This window comes from Dromaius novaehollandiae, chromosome 5 (genome assembly GCF_036370855.1).
Source record: "Dromaius novaehollandiae isolate bDroNov1 chromosome 5, bDroNov1.hap1, whole genome shotgun sequence".
In the NCBI taxonomy this organism is placed as follows: domain Eukaryota; kingdom Metazoa; phylum Chordata; class Aves; order Casuariiformes; family Dromaiidae; genus Dromaius; species Dromaius novaehollandiae.
The window spans coordinates 42,413,598-42,432,381 of NC_088102.1; the positions used below are offsets into that span (position 1 = coordinate 42,413,598).

General features: G+C 40.4%; 1 protein-coding gene across 1 annotated transcript in view; it reads left to right on the forward strand.

The window, feature by feature from the left end:
* LOC112980710 (cytosolic phospholipase A2 epsilon-like) overlaps positions 1-18,784 on the forward strand; it is a 40,942-nt gene that overhangs the window by 16,941 nt on the left and 5,217 nt on the right. Inside the window, exons 5-19 of the mRNA XM_026095781.2 lie at positions 467-598; positions 2,125-2,165; positions 3,254-3,296; positions 4,086-4,143; positions 4,581-4,747; positions 4,868-4,954; positions 7,014-7,051; positions 8,586-8,733; positions 9,615-9,751; positions 10,852-11,074; positions 12,503-12,617; positions 13,847-13,984; positions 15,699-15,806; positions 17,635-17,826; positions 18,439-18,605. Of these exons, the coding sequence (XP_025951566.2) occupies positions 467-598; positions 2,125-2,165; positions 3,254-3,296; positions 4,086-4,143; positions 4,581-4,747; positions 4,868-4,954; positions 7,014-7,051; positions 8,586-8,733; positions 9,615-9,751; positions 10,852-11,074; positions 12,503-12,617; positions 13,847-13,984; positions 15,699-15,806; positions 17,635-17,826; positions 18,439-18,605 (1,794 nt within the window). The remainder of the gene's footprint in view (positions 1-466; positions 599-2,124; positions 2,166-3,253; positions 3,297-4,085; positions 4,144-4,580; positions 4,748-4,867; positions 4,955-7,013; positions 7,052-8,585; positions 8,734-9,614; positions 9,752-10,851; positions 11,075-12,502; positions 12,618-13,846; positions 13,985-15,698; positions 15,807-17,634; positions 17,827-18,438; positions 18,606-18,784) is intronic.

Sequence of the window (18,784 nt, forward strand, 5' to 3'; positions counted from 1 at the left end):
CAGATAATCTTTGTATTTTCAGGTGCCCCCAATATAAGCTGGCTTTCACAGGACAATGAGATGAGGAAATGATTTTATTGAAGATGGTTTCAGTCCACATAGCCTGGCATGATGTGTCAGGGCTCTGGTTGTGGATGCTGGTCCAGTGTTACTGGTGGACCAGAGACAGCTCTGTACTGAAACTTAAAGGAAACTAGAGGCTTTTATGAATCGGTGCAAGGCTGATGCAGATTTGGGGAGCTGATTAAGCTGTCATGTAGACACAGCCAATGTATTACTCATGTTACGGCAATTAAGCCAAACTGGGGAAGAATCTATGTTTGATTTACAATACAGTTCTCCGAAGTGGGATGATACTTAATTCCTCCACTTTTCTTCTCATGCACATCCCCCAAACTCCTTCATCACTAGACCCAGTAATATCCACACTGCAGAAACTCTAAAAACCTTCTCCTTTTCTTCCCAGAACGTGCTGGAGCTAACTGTGTATGATGAGGATTTTGCTACTCGAGATGACCATCTCCTCTCTGTGCTCTTTGATACTGCTAAACTTCCAGTTGAAAGAACAGTTCTCTTGTATTTTAAGCCTGATCCAAAGGTGAGATTTGTGAGATCGGTGTCTGTGAGATCTCACAGGTTGGGCTGTAGAGGGCACACTCATCTGAGTTTTCAAGCGTGAACTATAAATTATAATGTACTTCTGTTTCCTGGACTGTGTATTGCATTGCTCTGCCCTACTTTCATATCTCTGGCTGTGCTTATTGAAGCTCTTCTTTGTGGCATCTTCCATGAAACGGTTTGTTTTGGCTACATGTACTTGAAGGCTGGAAGTCAATATTAGTTGATTCTCTTGGCAAAGTATCCTTGTTTTATTTCTTGGGGCTGAACTCAGAGATTGTTGTTCAGGTTTGCCACTGGTCCTGCAGCTATGTGACTGTATCATTTAGATCAGTCAAGGATTTAAAACAAGACAGATAAGAAGCCAGTGAAGAGTATTACAATGCTTTCAAAATCTTGGGGCAAGCTTTCTGAATCTGCCATGGATTATTTCTACCAGTAATGGGTATTTGAATTGCCATTTAAAATATAAACAGAAAAATGTAGCTATCCTAGTCAGAAATCTGTATTTGAAAGCTTGAGGCCCCCACAAAAAAATATTAAATGATTAAATAGAACATATGGCTGAAATGGTGTGGTACAGAGGGGAGGCATCTGACTATGAGCTATCTCTCAGCATCACTGAGGCTGCTGCACTGTTGTTGCATCTGAAAGATATGGAAAGATTTTTTTCCATGTAATTCATGCACACTGCCCTCTGCCCCTTTAATTGTACCTGCATTCACACCAAAGGAGTGCTGGGCAGAAAAGCTGAAGTTGCCCCTGTGTGTATCCTAGAACTGTCCTTTGCAGTGCACTGTAATGATATCTCAGCTAGTGCTAAAACTAGCTGATTCATGTATCAGAGTTAGTGCTGTTTTGAAGGTCTGAATGCTGAACTGCTTCCCAGTTTCCCATCTATAAAATGGGAATAAAAGTCTTGATAGTCTGTGGGGGAATCTTTGAGCTCTATGGATGTGATCCACAAAATGTCTTGCGCAGAATTTCTTGTTACTATGGGCAGATCACTTCTGGTACCCAAATTAGGTCACTTAAAACTAACTCATACATACGGACACCTCTTTACAGGGTGTTACATAGCTGTAACTCTGAATCACTCAGTAATAGCAGTCTCTGTTTACTATGTTGAAGTGGTGGGTGGAAAGGACCTTTAACCTCCAAGCTAATAGCAAGCACATTAACTCATGGCAGAACAGTGCCAAGAACAGGAATAAGAAAAAAGGTAGAATTCAGAAGGTGAAGCAAGTTGCAAATTGTCTTTCTGGAGCAACTTCATGCTAAGAGATAAAAGTTCAGATTATTTTGAAGATATGTTGTAGAAGGAAGGAGGTAAGGAAGGAATCATTAGATTATCTAGTCTGAAATAGTGCTTCAGACCACTCAGTCTGAAAAGTTTATCACAGGCTGTTATATTGCAACCAATTACTTTAATATTGCAAACCTAGTTTAAACAAGGGAGAAAGCATTACACAGCCGCTTTGTTTAATTTCTTCTTCTCATTCTCAGGCCACAGAGATGCTAGAGGTTGAATTCAAACTGGAGAGCATGTAAGTGATGTAAAAATTATTAAATGCTAAAACACAAAAACAGCATTAGAAGCCATGCTCCATGTGATTTCTGTAAAAAGCATGCCAGACTTCTTATAGAGTATTACTAAGGTTTTGCTGGAGTTAGATACACAGCTGATTCCTCCCTTCAATTAGTTCAGTCATTTAATTGCTTTCAAAGAAGCATCTCCCAGCATCATCTGATCTTTCTACAACATCAGACTATGCCTACTCAGGGGCATTTCAAAAGGCTTTCTGAGTGTGTATGTGTATCAGTCTTTTCATGTAGGTTCCAGTTTATGCACTGGAAAGACTCCTGATGCTGGCTGGCCTAGTTAGTTTTCAGTGTAGCTCTGACTCCTTTGATTGTCCCTTGCAGCACTGTTTTGGTCCTAGAAATTCTGTTTTCTTCATGCCCAACATGATGACAATGTGTTCGAAGCTCTAGTATAGGGATTTTTCTTCAGCATGGTCAACCTGCTGTCCATACGAGTCATCTTTTTTGTCCCTATGTTGCCATGAGGTAACTAAGGCACAACCAAAATAAAATGACTGACCTAAGGTTGGCCAGCAAGCCAGTGGGGAGCCAAGAACAGAATTCAAATCTCTTGAGTCCCAGCCCAGCATGGCTCCACACCATCTCCTGATTTCACCTGAAAGATCTGGAAAGCTTTTTTTTCCATGTAATTCATCCCCCTACCCTCTGCCCCTTTGGCTGTATCTACATTATCAGCAAATACATAAAGCTGGACTTCCCAGCAGGGGTGTGCTGACATATTAGCATGTTGTTGATATGTATTTTCTGTGGGGAAGAATTTGACTGCCTAAATGCAGGTTCCATGATAGACAATCATGGGATTGCACTGCAAAAAACTAGCCATGATACACATCACTCAGCTTTGGTATAGGGATAAGTCCCTTTAGAGCAGTGCTCAGTTCAAGCAAAGGTGAGAAGGAGCTTGTTGCGTAGCTGCTGGAATCCCTGTGGCTGTCATTCTTCTAAATGGGGAGAAAGAGAAACACCTAGGAAAAACATGATTGGACATTTGATCGATCTGAAAACCTGTGTTTTTCATTTTGTTTCTCAGTTCTGGTCCTCATGAAGCCATTGCTACCAATGGAGTCCTAGTGGTAATGTGTCTTTTCCTAAGAAATTTTCTATAAGTGTTTTCTTAAGATAAGAGGGGCTACAGAAGCTGTAAGTCATTATACATCCACTGCCAGTTCGTTCTCCTTCTTTCCCCTTCCTGTTGAGATAGTTTGAGAATGGGATATTTTATTTCGCTGCTCATTGGTGGTATTCCATTGTTTCCCATATGTCCAGTATTTCAAATTCCTCCCTCTGCCTCTTTCTGGTACCAGTACTCCTTTAAAAATGTGCTCCTATTTATCAAAACACAGTGGTAGAAAGACTGTGAAACCACTTGCTGATAACGCACCCAGCCCTTTCCTCCCCTGGGGTAAGCATTGCACTAAATACTGACCCATCACAGTTTCATTCTCTGAAAGAGGACTGAGTGCCATAAAAAAAAATTAATAGCAATGCTTCTTCAGGAAGTTTTTTATACTACTGGCTCTTGATCTCTTGACAGACATCTTTCATTTATGTTTTTCTTGGTTTAACCCTTTTCATCTGTGCTATTATCCTGAAAATTCTCCTGATTTTTCTTTCATGGTATCTTTCTCATATTGGGAGAATTGTGTGTCATTTTCACTGGAGGATGCTCTACAACTCCCTCCAGAGCTTTTCCCTATCTTTAGTCAGTGGATACTAAGCAAAAGCCCAGAAATGCCAGGGAATTAGGTACTTCAGGCACCTGGACATGTCCAAAAGCTGAGCACGCAGGATTCAGAGCTCTCTCTAACCAGGTCAGAATGTGATACCTTTTCTCACATATTCTTATTCTCCATCTGTTACAGTGTCGTGAACTTTGCTGTTTGGAAGTTGAAGTGACTGAGAAGCAGCAGCAAAAATCAAGTAAAGTTATTGCTTTGTTAACTGTTTACCAATAACCACGTGCTCCTTTCTTATAATGAATAAGTAAAATAAATAGTATCTACAGTATTCAGTGCAATTAGCACCACACAAATGCATTAGGTTCATTATAGATTGTAATGACTACATCTTATACTCCTTTTTGTTATATGTCAATAAAGTCCATTAGAATGACATTAAAGTTGAAATCTCAGTGGTATACAACAGCAAGAACATAGAGTCCTCTTTCTATTAAAATAGTTTCAGTTTTGCTCCTCTTCTTTCACTGCTGGCACTCCCTTCAGAGTGCTTTAGATTAGATAAAGCTGTGGTCCAAAATCTACAGCTCCGCTGTCAGGATCCAGCTTTTAATGAAGCCAGGACAATTTTCTGGTTAAATTAAACTAATGTTTCTCATGTTCTTTGTTTTGCTTTTTTAGGGAAAGAGCTTTCCCTTACAGTGAAATGTTCCTTTGAAGGGACCAGGGACATTACACTAGGACCTGATGGAGTTGCCAGCCCTCCAGGTCCTACCAGATTCCATTATATCAAGTATGCGGAGCCAACGCTGGATGTCATGTTGCCGAAGAAGAGGCGCTACCACCCCGTATGTTAGAACTGGCCTTAATAATGAACTCAACACGAGTCACTCTCTAGAAAGTGTGTGTGGGGGGGAGAGGGTAAACCCTTTACTTTTTTTGTAAAAAAAGAGCATGTTTTTTTCCAGAGGACCTGTAAGTTCAGTACAGAGACAGGCTCCCCAGTGGTGATGCTGAATTCACTGCCCATGGGAAAAAAAATGACAATTGCAAAGGTGAGTATTACTTCTAGCCTTCAGGAATAAAAGGTCACTTGTGTAAAAAATCATTCCTTCTGTAAACCTCCATAATATTGTCCAGCAGGAGTCCCTATAGATGGGTTCTTAGAGGGGCAGAAATATTCTGAAATTTTCTCAGATTTTGAATGATAAGAAGCTCTATTTCTCTGGCTGTTTTCTCCATAGAAGCCTGTTATGTTGTCCCTTCATTAGTCTCCTATAGGTGCCAACAGAGGATACAGAGACCAGCAAGGATGTCAGAGAATGAGATAGTTCCTTCATTACATGCCTCTCTGTTTATCCAAAAATTTACTGATCCCTCCATTACTTGGGGTCCAAATAGAAAGTTGCCTCTTGGACACAAGCTAGGAAAATTTCAAAAAATCTGCCCCAAATAAACCTTATGCTTCAAAGGACTGTGTATGAAAAAAACCTTACTAAAAATATTAGACATAGCATATGAATGCTGAAGAATGTACAGAGAGTACTGCTTAAAATAAAAATATATTCTGTATAATTTTGAATACAATTAATAAAAGAAAAGGATTCTTAATGTTAAAAATGTATTTCTGCTAAGAAACACCTACAGGTTTCCAGGTTATTAGGGAGAACCTTATCAAAATTTTAGATATTATGTTGTGAAGAAGTGAGGGAACATCAGATTACAGGGCCATAAAAACATCCCCTCAGAACAGAGCAATTTTTAATTGATGAATTAACACTATGAAGGTTGCAATATGTAAATGCATCATCAGGATGCACCTTGTTTTGTCAGCTGTTCTAGTGCTGGCTAGGTCTAAATTCAGTCTAATCTACTTACTCAGTGGTTATTGTGATCTTGTATCAGTCGTTATCATTAATTGTCAAAGAGGAAAAGATCTTTATTTATACAGTATCTCAACTCTCAGCAGTTCCACTGATTTTTCCCTTAATCCTTTTTGCTGGCCCACTCAGACTGAAACGTCTTGTCTGTGCATAAAAAAAGGCTTGTTCCTATAAACCAACTTAGGGAATACAAAAAAAAAAAAAAGGAAAAAACCTGCTCAGAAACCTACTGCCCGCACTGCCGCCTTCGCCCCGGCCTCTCCTGCATACCTCCCCTGGCCACTCCTTGGGCAGGAGCAGTCTTTCTGCCTGTGTGTTCGCACAGCCCGTGGCCGGGCTCCTCTGAGCCCCCAACCTGTGCCCTGGGCAAGGGAGGTCTTCCCCTTGTGCTGGGGGCTCTTAGAGACCACGTGGCTGCTGTTATTAAGAGAATACCCATGCCATGTCCTCAGCTTTCCTTTAAAAAGTCAAGATTTTGAGGGGCATCTGGGAAAGCCTGAAGCCGTTTCCCTCCCTCCTTTCACTCATTTTTGCAGCTCCCCCAGCTCAGCTATGCAGCCACCCTTTGCCGCCCCCAATTTAATTACCTTTGCCGCCCCTTGGGTTCACAGAGTAAGGGGAAGGGCTGTTTTTCGGTGCACAGAGTGATTTTGGACTCAGCTGTGTTGTCCACCTATCTCTGTCTCTCTAGACTTTTGTACTTGTAGCCATATATCCCCATCAGGTCACAGTTACAGCCAGTGCTGTCCGTTCGCTCACCCATTTGGCTAAGGAAAGACTTAATTTTAATGCTGAATGAAATCTTGGCAGTAGCAAATGCAAACGCGCAGTCTCATCACTGCGAGATTTTGGTTTGGATGTCAGTGATCTGCTGTGCATCCCATGGGGCATAATGCATGGGAAGTGTACAAAAATGGTATTTCAGGATGCTGCAGAAAGACTCTAGAATAACACAGGAAATGTGGCCTGCTGCTTGAGTCTCAGGTACTTTCCGTGCCAAGATTATTTACGGTTTCTGTAGCCTGGAAGCAAGTGGAATTTGTGAGTAGGGATGTTCCACTAGGGTTTAGTAAATGGTTCTGAAAATGTACACAGAAATCTCAGACACTTGGCTCAGTCATTTCCAGATCTAGCTGTGGACTAAATAAAACTCTGTCTCTCAGACAGAAAGGGAGAAAATAAACTTTAAAACCAAAATAAGAAATTTGCAGTTTATATTTTTGTTTTCCAGGAGAAAAGATTTGATTTGAATGTGAAAGCAGAAAGCTGGTAAGGGATCTTCTCCTATTCCTGAAGACTTTGTTTTTCAGTTTTGCCGTTGTCTTAGCCACATAGAAAAGAAACAAGCAGACATTCTGAGTCTGAAAACTAGAATGTGCTTTTAATAAAATGTAAAATGCTTATGTAGTAGTATATATAATAAGTAATTAGATTTATCAGGATTTGATCTTAATACTTCTTGATAAACATGTATTTATTTTAGCATTATCCCTTCCCCTCTGACCAGTGAATGCTATTGTTGATCAATTTCAGTCTCTGAAATTCACAAAAAGGACAAAGTTTTGGCTAGAAAACCATAATGGAGAGGAGTAAACATAGAACTTGATCAGAAATTACAATGAACAAATTATCAGCGTGTATTTTTTTTCTGACAGTATTCAGTAGAAATAAAACAGCTGTAATCCTTTGGCTGCTTTTATCCAAATCTGACAAGGGGAGGAAGTCTCATAACTAGTTTCATTGACATTATGGCCTCAGTAGCAGAGACAAAAGGCTCTACAAGAGGCTTTCTGTCACTGAAAGAAAAAAAATCCTTCTCCTTTCCAATGCTTGGCCATGGCTAGCTGGGCAGCCAGGGAGTCCACGGGTAGCTCTCGCCTGGACACAAGCCATCAGGTCTCTTGCCCCTGAGAGCTGTCTTGTAGGCATGGGGCGGGAAGAGGATGAAGGGACGTTAGTGCACAGAGCAGCACAAATGCACAGGGAAATAAGCTATAATAGTGGAGTTATTTAAGGAATGACGTACTAAACTTTGGATCTAATGCAAATGAAATCTTCCTCTGAGTAATCTTATGTTGTATAATTCTTGAGTAAAATCTGGCCTGACACCTACTAGAGTCAAGGTGTGAAACAGCTCGTGCAAGTATAGAAGCATGAGAACAGCAGGGGTGAAATCCTACCCCACTAAATTCAGTAACAAATGCCCATCCCCTCAGGGCCTGCTCGTCGCTGATTTCATCCTTAGGCTGATCCCAGGACAGGGTTACACGGTCAGGCTCACCTCAGAGATGGGAGGGGTTTTTCTGCCGATGTAGTGCTGCAGCGGTGCTCAGCCACTAGAGGGGGATGCATTCACAGTAGAGTTGCTCAAAATCGGACATTTCCTTCTCACTAGAAATGCCAACATTTGAAATTCTGTTTTTATTTTAGATTTAGAATGAGAGAACATACATTGGAATTGCCAGTGAAATGAGAATCAATACATGTGTTTTAGAATACTGGCACAAAGAAACACAGACATTTTCATTTTAGAGTATTCATGTTAATATTTTTGTTTCATTTTTAAATACTGTATAGTATTTCTTGATCAATCAGCAATAAAGGGATGTAATGCCACTGATCAATCTTACTGGTTGAAATATGCTTTCTTACTTTTAAAAATAGTTATAATATTTGCTCCTGTTCTCCCTCTCATATTGCATCAACCTACTTGAAGGGAAGTGTTGTAGATTATCTTTGATCTGAGTCCTAAGATTGAGAAGGGTGTGTTAATATGTAAAATATGTACATGTGTTTATCCTAGTAACTGCTTATGCAACCAAGACCTGGACATGCGGTTTGGCTTTGACTTATGTTCAGAGGAGATGGATTTCCTGTGGAAAAGGAAGAGACATGTAGCAAATGCTCTGAAAAATGTTTTTCACTTGCAACGGGACCTCCAGCAGCACGAAGTATGTGTTCTGGGGAGTGGGTCTTGACTTTTCTAGTGTCTACATGATCTCTGCTCGATTAATATTGAGCAAATTGCACCAAGTGTGAGTATGTGTTGTATAAACAACAGCTAGCATATTTATCTTGACTATATTTGCTACTGCCGCCAAGTTTTACTATTTCAAGAAACACTAGTTGCATTTTATATGTCTGGCAAAATAAAATCTGGCAGATTTGAGGTGTGTTGATCTCTTCCATCCTATTCTATAATTGGCTTGGTTCTTAAATACTTCGTGCCTATTAAGTACATTATATAACAAATATTTATTCTATTGTTCAAATTTAATCATTTTGTGAGAGTTTCATATCCTAAAGCATGTCCTCTGAGTGCTTCTTAAAATATCTTCCCTTTCTTCCAGTTTTGAGATACCTGAAAATAAATATCCTGCATCTTAAAGTAGCTTCATGATACTGAAAAAGAATAACCTTAATGAGGATAATTTAGTAACTTTATGTGAATTGTGTGGATTTTTTCATGGGGTTGGCATGCAGATGTAGTAGTAGATGTGCAAAATAGAGGGAAGTGACAAAGGAATGAGAAATGTGGAGAAAATAAATTGTTTCATCCACAGAAGGTTGTCATCGTCTTTGTCTGTGCCCTCATTTGCCTTAAGCAGAGATGGGAAAGAACCCAGATTTGGGTTAATCTCTAATCTCATATTTATGAAAAGGAAAGCAGTAATAGGAATCACTGCACCATTTCTGAGCCTTCCCTTCTGAAAAGGGACCTGAGCTCCGAGCTTAGGAGCTGGGCTGGGAGCAGTGGCTAGACCCAGCGGGAGTCTGGGGCACCATGTTGAACGTTGCCCATCTAAGCGTCCTGTCTTCATATGTCCAACAGGTCCCTGTGGTGGCTATCATCACAACAGGAGGAGGACTGAAATCCATGACAGGACTCTATGGCAATTTACTGGGGCTCAAGAAATTAAATCTCTTGGACTGTATAACATACATCAGTGGGCTATCTGGCACCACGTGGTAAGCACAGCTTGCACAGAAGGTTTTACTGGCTCTGTTAAGGGGTGAAGCTGTTACAAGGAGCTGTAGTCACAGGGGCACTAGTGGCCACCAAGAATGAGTCTGTTACAGGTGTCAGTAGCTACTCGAAGAATTATAGTGCAATCTCTTCACATTTTAAAACAGATTCTCTACATTTGAAAGTGAGCTTGAAAAACTGTCATGGACAAAAATAGGTGGAATCATTCTGAAAGCAAACAAGAGTGGGAGGTTTTCTTCAAACATCACAGAAACAAACTACTTCTCAGTTGCAGGCCATTAAGTATCATCTTTATCCGAAGCTCTGATTTTTGATTAGTGGTTCTTTACTGCCCTTTTCAACTCTGCATTCACAGCAGTTAAATATGTCTATGACAATTATACTTCTCAAAATGGATTCTGAGGAAGCTGTTACTAGGGATATAATTCTGCCCGTAGCATCATGTCTGATCCCATCTCCACGGACGTCCATCGTTCCCAATAACTTCTGAAACAGGCGCTGCTTTTTAACTGGTCATGTGGAGAAAGCTGTAGGACAGGGCACACTTTCCCCTGCAATCTGTCAGCTTGGAAACGGGCTCAATTTCCTTGGACAGTGTTATCCCCTGTTCACAGGACCTACAACTGTCTAATATCTGATGGTCCCAGGTAGAGGGTAACATGGAGGATGACATTAAAATACAGCATAGTGATACCGTAAGATTGCCACTGAGTGATATAGAGCCAAGAGACAGCAGCTGGTCTGAACTGATTTATGTTCTAGAAAACAAGCAAAGAAAATGTATTATAAATTGGGCCTTATTTTTGCTTCCTAAATGCACCAATGTTCACCCTTAAGGTACTGCTGGGTCTATATAAAAAAAGTCAACAACACATAAAAAATATATATACTGTAATCTTCAGGATCATCTTTAAAACAGTCATAGAAAATCTGGAGTGTTCAGTCTCAATAATAGAACAGCAAAAATAAAACAAGCATGAACAGTAACCAAAACCCAACTGTATAACTCTGACCCCAAAGGCAGAAAATTTAGTCTTCTTCTGCTCCTTTTTATTTCTGTTGTCTGTATTATCTTCTTCAGGACAATGGCCAGCTTATACAGAGATGCCTACTGGTCACAGAAGGACCTAGACTGGCACATTGGTGAAGCGCAGAGACAAGCAACCAAATGCAAGATGGGCTGTTTCTCTACGGATCGCATGAAGTACTATAACAAGCAGCTATGTCAGCGGAAAAAAGAGGGATACAGGACATCATTTATAGATCTTTGGGGACTCATGATTGAATACCTACTAAATGATGGGGTATGATGTATATTAATTTTCTTAGAGAATTGCTTTATTTTTTTTTTTTAATGAGCAGAGAGGAAATTAACCCCATCATAGTTTTCCATATCAGTAAACTCTTGGACTTTTTTGTTTTCTTCAGTAGACTGCTTACGGAGAAATACATCCCATGTTAATAAATTACATTGTTTATGCAGCCATTTGGAAAGTGTAATTAGACTCTTGCTGGTGCTTAAATAGAAATTGGAGGCTGTCTCAGGCAGTCTGCCTGAAATGCAGATTACACACGCAGAAAGAGTTCAAGATGCAAAGCAGAATAATCTCAGCAGTGTGAAAACTATCTGAAGCAGGCATTAGTAAGAAACAGCTGGAGTGCTTGCTGATCTGCACCCACTGACATGTGATATCAGGTGCAGGTACACTGGAGGCAAGTTCATATTCTGCTTTTGCTGACAAGGGCTGCTTAGACAGTAGCTGGTTTAAGAAGTATTAATTTTTACAAGCAATAAGAAATTTGTGTTCATATTATTTGAAGTGGTTTCTATCCCTTCAGTACAGAGGTCCACTCCCTCTTCTCTCCAGTTAGATTGCAGTTCAAAAATGGCTGATTTGGCATTCAGGAAGTGGGAATAAAAGGGTGGGTGAGGATAGAACAGGTATGTGCTCCAGGGGGGACAAAATTATTTATTGAAATTATTTATTTATTTTTTATATAAGTATGTATTATATTATATATAAGTTTACTTATGTTTATATGTAAACATAAATAAATATATGTAATTTATTCCCTGATATTCAGAGCTCCTGATAGAGTACACAGGGGAATATTACATATTAAGCAAAGGTATAAGCTGAACAGATGTCTCTCTTTTTTCCTCAGCTCTGTGAGGTCTCCCTCCCAATCTAGTCAAGCATCTTTCCCTTTGAGCAATACTTACTACTGTTATGTAACCATTAACCTCTCCCAGATCCTCAGGAACTATCAGGGGCTATCAAATTTGTCAGGCAGTTCGTGAGATTTTGATGTATTTCTTACAAACCCCTTCAATGAGAATAAGCTTTTCTATAAAAGACATTAGGTGGGTCGCAAGTACTTTGCTTTCAGGTTCCAGTGGCTCGTTCAAGGTTAGACTGATCATTTTCGTGCGCTGAGAAGGGAAACTCCATGATGACATACTCAAGGGTTTCCTTTAGGCTGAGGCGAAAAAGCACTGCTTGCTACTCTCTTCATCCCAAGGAGCCTCTGGCCCTACCGGGCAGTACTTTTGGGTATGTCTAGAAGTTTATGCAGAAGTAGATTTCCCTCTCCTCCTTTTGGGAACGAGTGTACGAAGTCAGGCTAGATCCCTGGGGACAGCAACCTGTCATCCCGCAGGTGGAGCTTAGTCAGATTCACCATGCCTTGTTTTCATGTGTTCTCCCATAACTATTTTTCTTCAAAACCAGAAAGATCCTCACAAACTTTCGGAGCAGCGAGAAGCACTGTGCGAGGGTCAGAACCCATTGCCCATATATGTGTCAATCTGCGTCCGGGACAACTATACCACTCACGATTTCAAAGGTAATGATGATGTTTCAGATCCTGTGGAGCTAAATTTTGCCAGTGGAATTCCTGGGTTTTTTTTGTGATTTGCTCTTCACTGCTTGGTAGAACTTGGAGAAAACAGCCCTGGTGTGTTAGCTGCTTTATGGAGAAATAGTCATTGCCTCAGACCATATGATTTTAACACAAGAACTTACTGTGATCATCACCTTTCTGAGTATATGGAATTGAAATCCTGCCAGAAAGGCCATTTTTGAAATATTATCTGGTCCAACTAGAATAAGAAAGTATTGGAATTTTCCAAGAATTAAATGTTGCTTTTTGTCAATTCCGTTACATTTTAAAGAGGAAGAAGGAAGAAGGACAGCATAGTTATGATAAAGCTTGGGAAAACATCCAATGCAGTCCCAAGTGAATCTTTTGTTTTGCTCATTGTTTTGGTTATTTTTTCCATGAGAAGAAGAAGCTGGAGGAAGAGAAGAGGAGGTGAAGAAATTCAAATCAGATTTTTATGGCTGAGGTGAAAGAATGAACTACTTCTGACTGAAAAGGAAATTATGGTCCGTGACCTTTCTGTTACAGACTTCCCTCACACTGCAGTTATATCAGACAACTGTACTTCACTTGGAATGACATCCTAGAAAGTCAAGGCGAAGTTCTGTCTTCCTTAGCACCACACATGAAGAGTATAATTGGCCACTTATATCAAACTCATTTTTTGAAAAGCTGAGTACCTCTGTTTGTACATACCTAAATTATTCAAGGCAAGAAAATTAAATGCATTCTATTCTGTTAACTGTATCCATAACAATGGAAGTATAGATGTAGTGTATGTAATGGCAGAGTGTAACCTAGTGCATGCCTGGAGAATCCTGTGTTGGTGCATTCACATGAGGTGTGTGAAGGCTTGAGTCTTCCCATGCTCTCAGTGTGCATCTGGTGCCACTGGTAGCACCACCACCATGCACATTTTGCCAACAGACACAGCAGGTTTGCAGCGTAACTGCTCCTGCTTCCTTGTATTTGAGGAAACTCCATTGCCATAATGTCTGAGCGCAGTTGCATGCAACCATCTTTAAATGCCTGACCCTGTAGGTGGTAGTTGATAAATAACATTTTGTGAAGACAGAGTAGGAAACAGAAGTCCTGTTCCACTTCAGACTGGTTTATGCTCTAGCAGCCACCCTTTTCTCCCTCAGCTGAAAAACTGAGAGTATTCTAAGTGTTGCTTTGTGGCTGTGTTGCAGAATGGGTGGAGTTCACCCCGTACGAAGTGGGATTACTGAAGTATGGAGCCTTTATTCGCACAGAGAATTTTGGAAGCGAGTTCTTCATGGGGCGCATGCTAAAAAAACTCCCAGAATCCCGGATCTGCTACCTTCAAGGTGATGTATTGCAATGTCCTGGAAGAGGGGCAGTTTGGTATGGTACAAAGCTGTGAACTAGAGAGTGGACTTTTCTGGTCTAATACACTGACCACTGGTGTGGTATCACCTGCCAGGAGATGGGGGTGTGTGCTAATATGTCCAAAAGACTATAGTAAAAGATCCCTCATCTTTTTTCAGTTTCTTATCACTGGTCTTGGTATCCATAAACTGTGATAAAGCCACTTCCTAACATTCTGTCTTATAAATAGAATAGATTAAGCTCCTTAACTCTTTCGTTATAAGGAATGTTTCCCATTTCTTTGGTTAGTCTTCCAATTCTTCTCTGAATGCACTCCAATTTATGACAATTTTGACACTGCAGTAAACATGCAGCAGTGGATCCACTGAGATGTTTGTATTTAATCCTAAGTAGAGAATCCAATCTACTAATGATGCAGGCAGTCCAGCGTTAAAAATGAGAGGAGAGAATATTTTATGTATCTGTTTTATTTTCTTGGGAAATAGTAGGAGTTCAGTTTTTTGCAACTCAAAGCATGCATAAAGCTGTGCTAAAAGGCATGCGTTGATCAGAGCTAGTCATATGCAGGGCGTCGGCTGAGCACGTCAGTGGGAAAGCTGGGTGGTAGCATCCATCAGACAGGCTGTTAACAAGTCAGTTCTCAAATGATCAGAACTGAAGGGTCTCTACCCTGAATCCCTTTGATTAGTTCCTGACTTGTGTTGATGGGACTGTGGGCTTAGGGCTGTGTGTAAAGGTAATAATATTCCTTTACTGAGGAGTTAGGCTGGAGTAGTTAGAATCACAGACAAACCCGACAGATGAATACAGAACCGTGCAAGTCCAGTTTCAGTCTTCTCCTCTTGTACTTGTGCTCCTTCAGAACTCCTGGGTTTCAGCAAACATGCTGTGATATTAAATAGTCAGTAATCCCAGGAAACACCTTTAAAATACTGCCTTTCTGGTTGGCCCTTTTCTTCCTGGTCCACTACATGGAAATTCATTTTCTAAATACTGTGTATATGGTATTTGATTACTTCTGAAAATTAGGAAGTCTGACTGCAACAAACTAATTAGAACCCATATTTAAATTTACAACAAAAGATGACATGGTAGCATTGCAGGAGTCGTATTTTGTCAACGAAGCCACCAGTGTCCCTGTGGGAAGTAGGAGGGGGGCAACCCTGGACGGAGAAAAGAGTGTGCAGTGGAGAAGGAGCTGGCTGAGTCTGTGGGTCTTTAACTGTTATAAGTGCAAGGTTTTCACTTGTGATTCCAACGGCCAACAGCCGGTGCATCCCTCTGTAAAAGGGCTCATGAAAGCTGACCTGAAGCATGTGAGGAGAAAAAGAATCTTAAGTAAGGGAGACAAAGAAGGAAAGGATGATTTTGTGATATCTGCGTTACTGTGAGGAGTTCTTATTTTGCTTCTCAAGAAAGTCTTTTGCACCTTTACTTCTCTCCCATTCTTTTCTCTCTTTACAGTGCAGCAGAGCTGTGCAGTAGATTAGGTACAGTACTGACTTCAGTGTGAATTTAACTCTTCAGTCAGAGCCAATGCCATAGAAAATCAAGAGGAATTTAACAACCTAAAAATTTAGAAATACATGAACTGTGCCAATTCAAAAATTAATCCAAGAGATTGAAAGAGAAGGAAAAAAAGGATAATTTCCAGTTAAAATGTGTTCTTGTGCTCCCTAATTCCCTTTATAGGTATGTGGAGTAGTATATTTTCTGTGAACCTATTACAAATATGGGGACTGTCCCACAGTTCAGAGGACTTCTGGAAAAGATGGACCCAAGACAAAATAGAAGATGTCGGTGAGAAATTTTTAAACTTTTCACTTATGGTGATACCTTTCTGCATCATCCTTTCGACTAGTTTATAGGCAATGTTGTAGGATCCTCCTAAAGGACAGGACTTCTCCTCCCAACATGTAGGCTTAGGGAAATACTGCTGTAATTATTAGACTTATGTCAGAGTCCAGTACTCTCTGACCAGGTTCTTTTAGACATTCCACACATAGGGAGAGTGCAATGTTTAATATAAAAGTTTATTTCAAAAATATTTGATGTTACATGGGATTTTTGATTTAGCAGAGTGATCATCAACATACTGAAATCACAATTCAAGTGTACACTTAAAAGGTTCAATCACAATACCAATGTGATTGCCTTTACCGGTCTCTATAATATGCTCAGAGTCGTGATGCTTAGTGTTCCCAGTCGCTGGGAAGGAATATGTGGGTTGAAGCCAGCTCAAGCCCATTGCTCTCTTTGAAATTTCTTTGTTAGTTGTTCAGGTTTTATACCCTATCTTTGACTGAGCCATGTATACGCTTCCCTCATGCTGGTCTGCCTAATCTCAGGGAGACACTCGCATTCTTCTGATCAACTCAGGAAGAAATGTTTACACTAGCTGAGCCACTCAACAGATGCATCTGCTTATCTAACATAAAGGTCATCCTCTGGTGCCCTATGTGCTGAGATAAAGTCTGTTCTCTGTGCAACAGCGGTGATTAATGAGTCACATCCTACATGATTCCGGAGCTTCCTGGGCACCTCACCCTCGCCCATCTCTTCTGAGCCTTCTTCCATTGTAGGTGTTAGTGGTCAGTCACAACTTACTAAAACTCTTCTGGTTAAAACACTCAGTTGTTAAGAGCAAGCTTTACAGGAGTCGCACATTTCTCAGAAAATAGTGTGGCTTTGCCCCTTCCGATTCAACCATATAGAACCAAAAGTCAGTAGCAGAGAATAAAGTTATTTTACTGCCTGTACAGAGAATAAACCTGAATATCAATTGGCTAATCGATATTTCCTGAATTTTTATTTCATTACTCAGTACAGTAATTGCTGCATTGGATTCATCCTGGCATGAAGACAAATGAAGCCCAGGGGCTATTTTATGAAGCAATGCAGAAACCACAGCTTTATTGCTAAATCATTTAACATGAAGGAAACTGCAATTATAGGCATCTCGAAAATAAAGAAATACATCTGCGCAATCTTGGAAACTGCCAAGTTTGTCTTGTTGCATTGTCAGCCACCTGGTCTGGCAAAGCAGGTCGTGATTTCAAGAAACCACACCTCGTGCCATTTCTGCTTTTCACCCACATATGTTCTTGTGTAGTCACCCTGAAAATTACCTGTATTTTCTAAGTATGAATATATTTTCTACATTTTTCTGGGATGCGCTCGTTTTGTTGATTAAGCAGATGCTCATGTAGCTCCAGGTCATTGCTTTGTAGACGCTCTCACTGTTACAGTAGACCTTATGGTGTATTTTTGTTGCCCATCTGGCTGAGCAGAAGGGTATGCTCTAGCCCCTTTTTCTCTGTGCTTGTCTCTATTTCATGATATTTTCCCACGAGGATACGTAACTTTCTGACTGGAAATTTATTGAATTATTTAGTTCCGTTAAGGCGTTCCTTTCCCAAGACTAAACACAGCTTCTGATGAACCGTATCTAGGCAAAAGCTTAAGACCATCAACAAAGCTTTCTAACAGCGGCTGCTGTTCTCCTTCAGAATTATTTTTTGTCTAGTGAGTCCTCTCAGAACACACTTTGTGATCTCTTAAGTACTAGGCCAGCCAGAAATGAATATGAATTAACAAACAGCTTGCCAATTTTTCTCCCCTCCTCTAGATGAAGACCCAATATTGCCTACAAGACCCCATGAGCTAAGGACTCGCACATACACTCCTCCTGGTCCTCTTTCTAAAGCTCTTCGAGGTGCCTTAACTGACCGCTTCTCAGTTGCCCAGCATCACAATTTCCTGAAGGGCTATCAGCTGCATAACAGCTACCTTGAGAATGAACACTTCTGTCGATGGCAAGGTAATAGGAACTAATATTTACAGGTGTGAATTTCACATGGTTTTGGGAGGAATTTGGGAAAGAAACCTGTAAGACTTGAAAAAAGATTGCTTGCATCTCCCAAAGGAACAGGGTTTTTTTCTGAATAGAGAGAAGAAACTGAGAACTCAGTGCTGCCAAATATTTAAGCATGGTTTTAAATATAAGCATGTGTTTATGTGCTTTAGCTGAGCTCTCTCCCTGGGCTCAGAGAGAAAGTGTAGACTTGCTGCTGACAGAATGGAACTAAGGTAGCAAAGAGCAGAGAGAATATGGGAGAAATCTTTAATTTGGCAAGACTGGGCCTCTAACTTCATATGCAACAGCAACATCAGAGAAAATATGACACTATGACAGAAAGCTGGAAAGGAATAGGGGCTTTGCAGTTCACAGAAGAGAAGACTGAGAGGGAGACATAAATCTTTAAGCATGTTAAACAGGATGGGAATATTTTGTTATCCATGTCAATGGTGGATAAAATAAGGAACAAAGGTTGAACTGAAGCAAGTCTGGAACAGTCAGTTCAATCTTGCAGTTTTTTCCATCAAAATATCCACAGATCTTTTCTTATGCCAAGAAATATATTCCTTTCAGATACTGTGTTAGACACACGTCCCAATCAGCTGATGCAAAATCCTGATCACCTGGGCATGATAGATGCTGGATTTTTCATCAATACCAGCAGCGCACCACTTTTAAGGCCACAGAGGGAAGTGGATGTCATCATATATTTAAGTTACACTACTGGATCACATTCATTGGTGAGGAAGATCATGTTATGATATGCTGTCTGTCCTTTTGCTTGTAAACGTCTAGCCTGTAGCACCTAGAGACACCAGTTATTTCAGCTTTTCTCTTTTTAACTACTATTTCCTTTTTCAAATGCTAGTAGAGATTGGAGATTCAAGGGAAGAAGAAATTTATCTACTAAGAAGGGTTT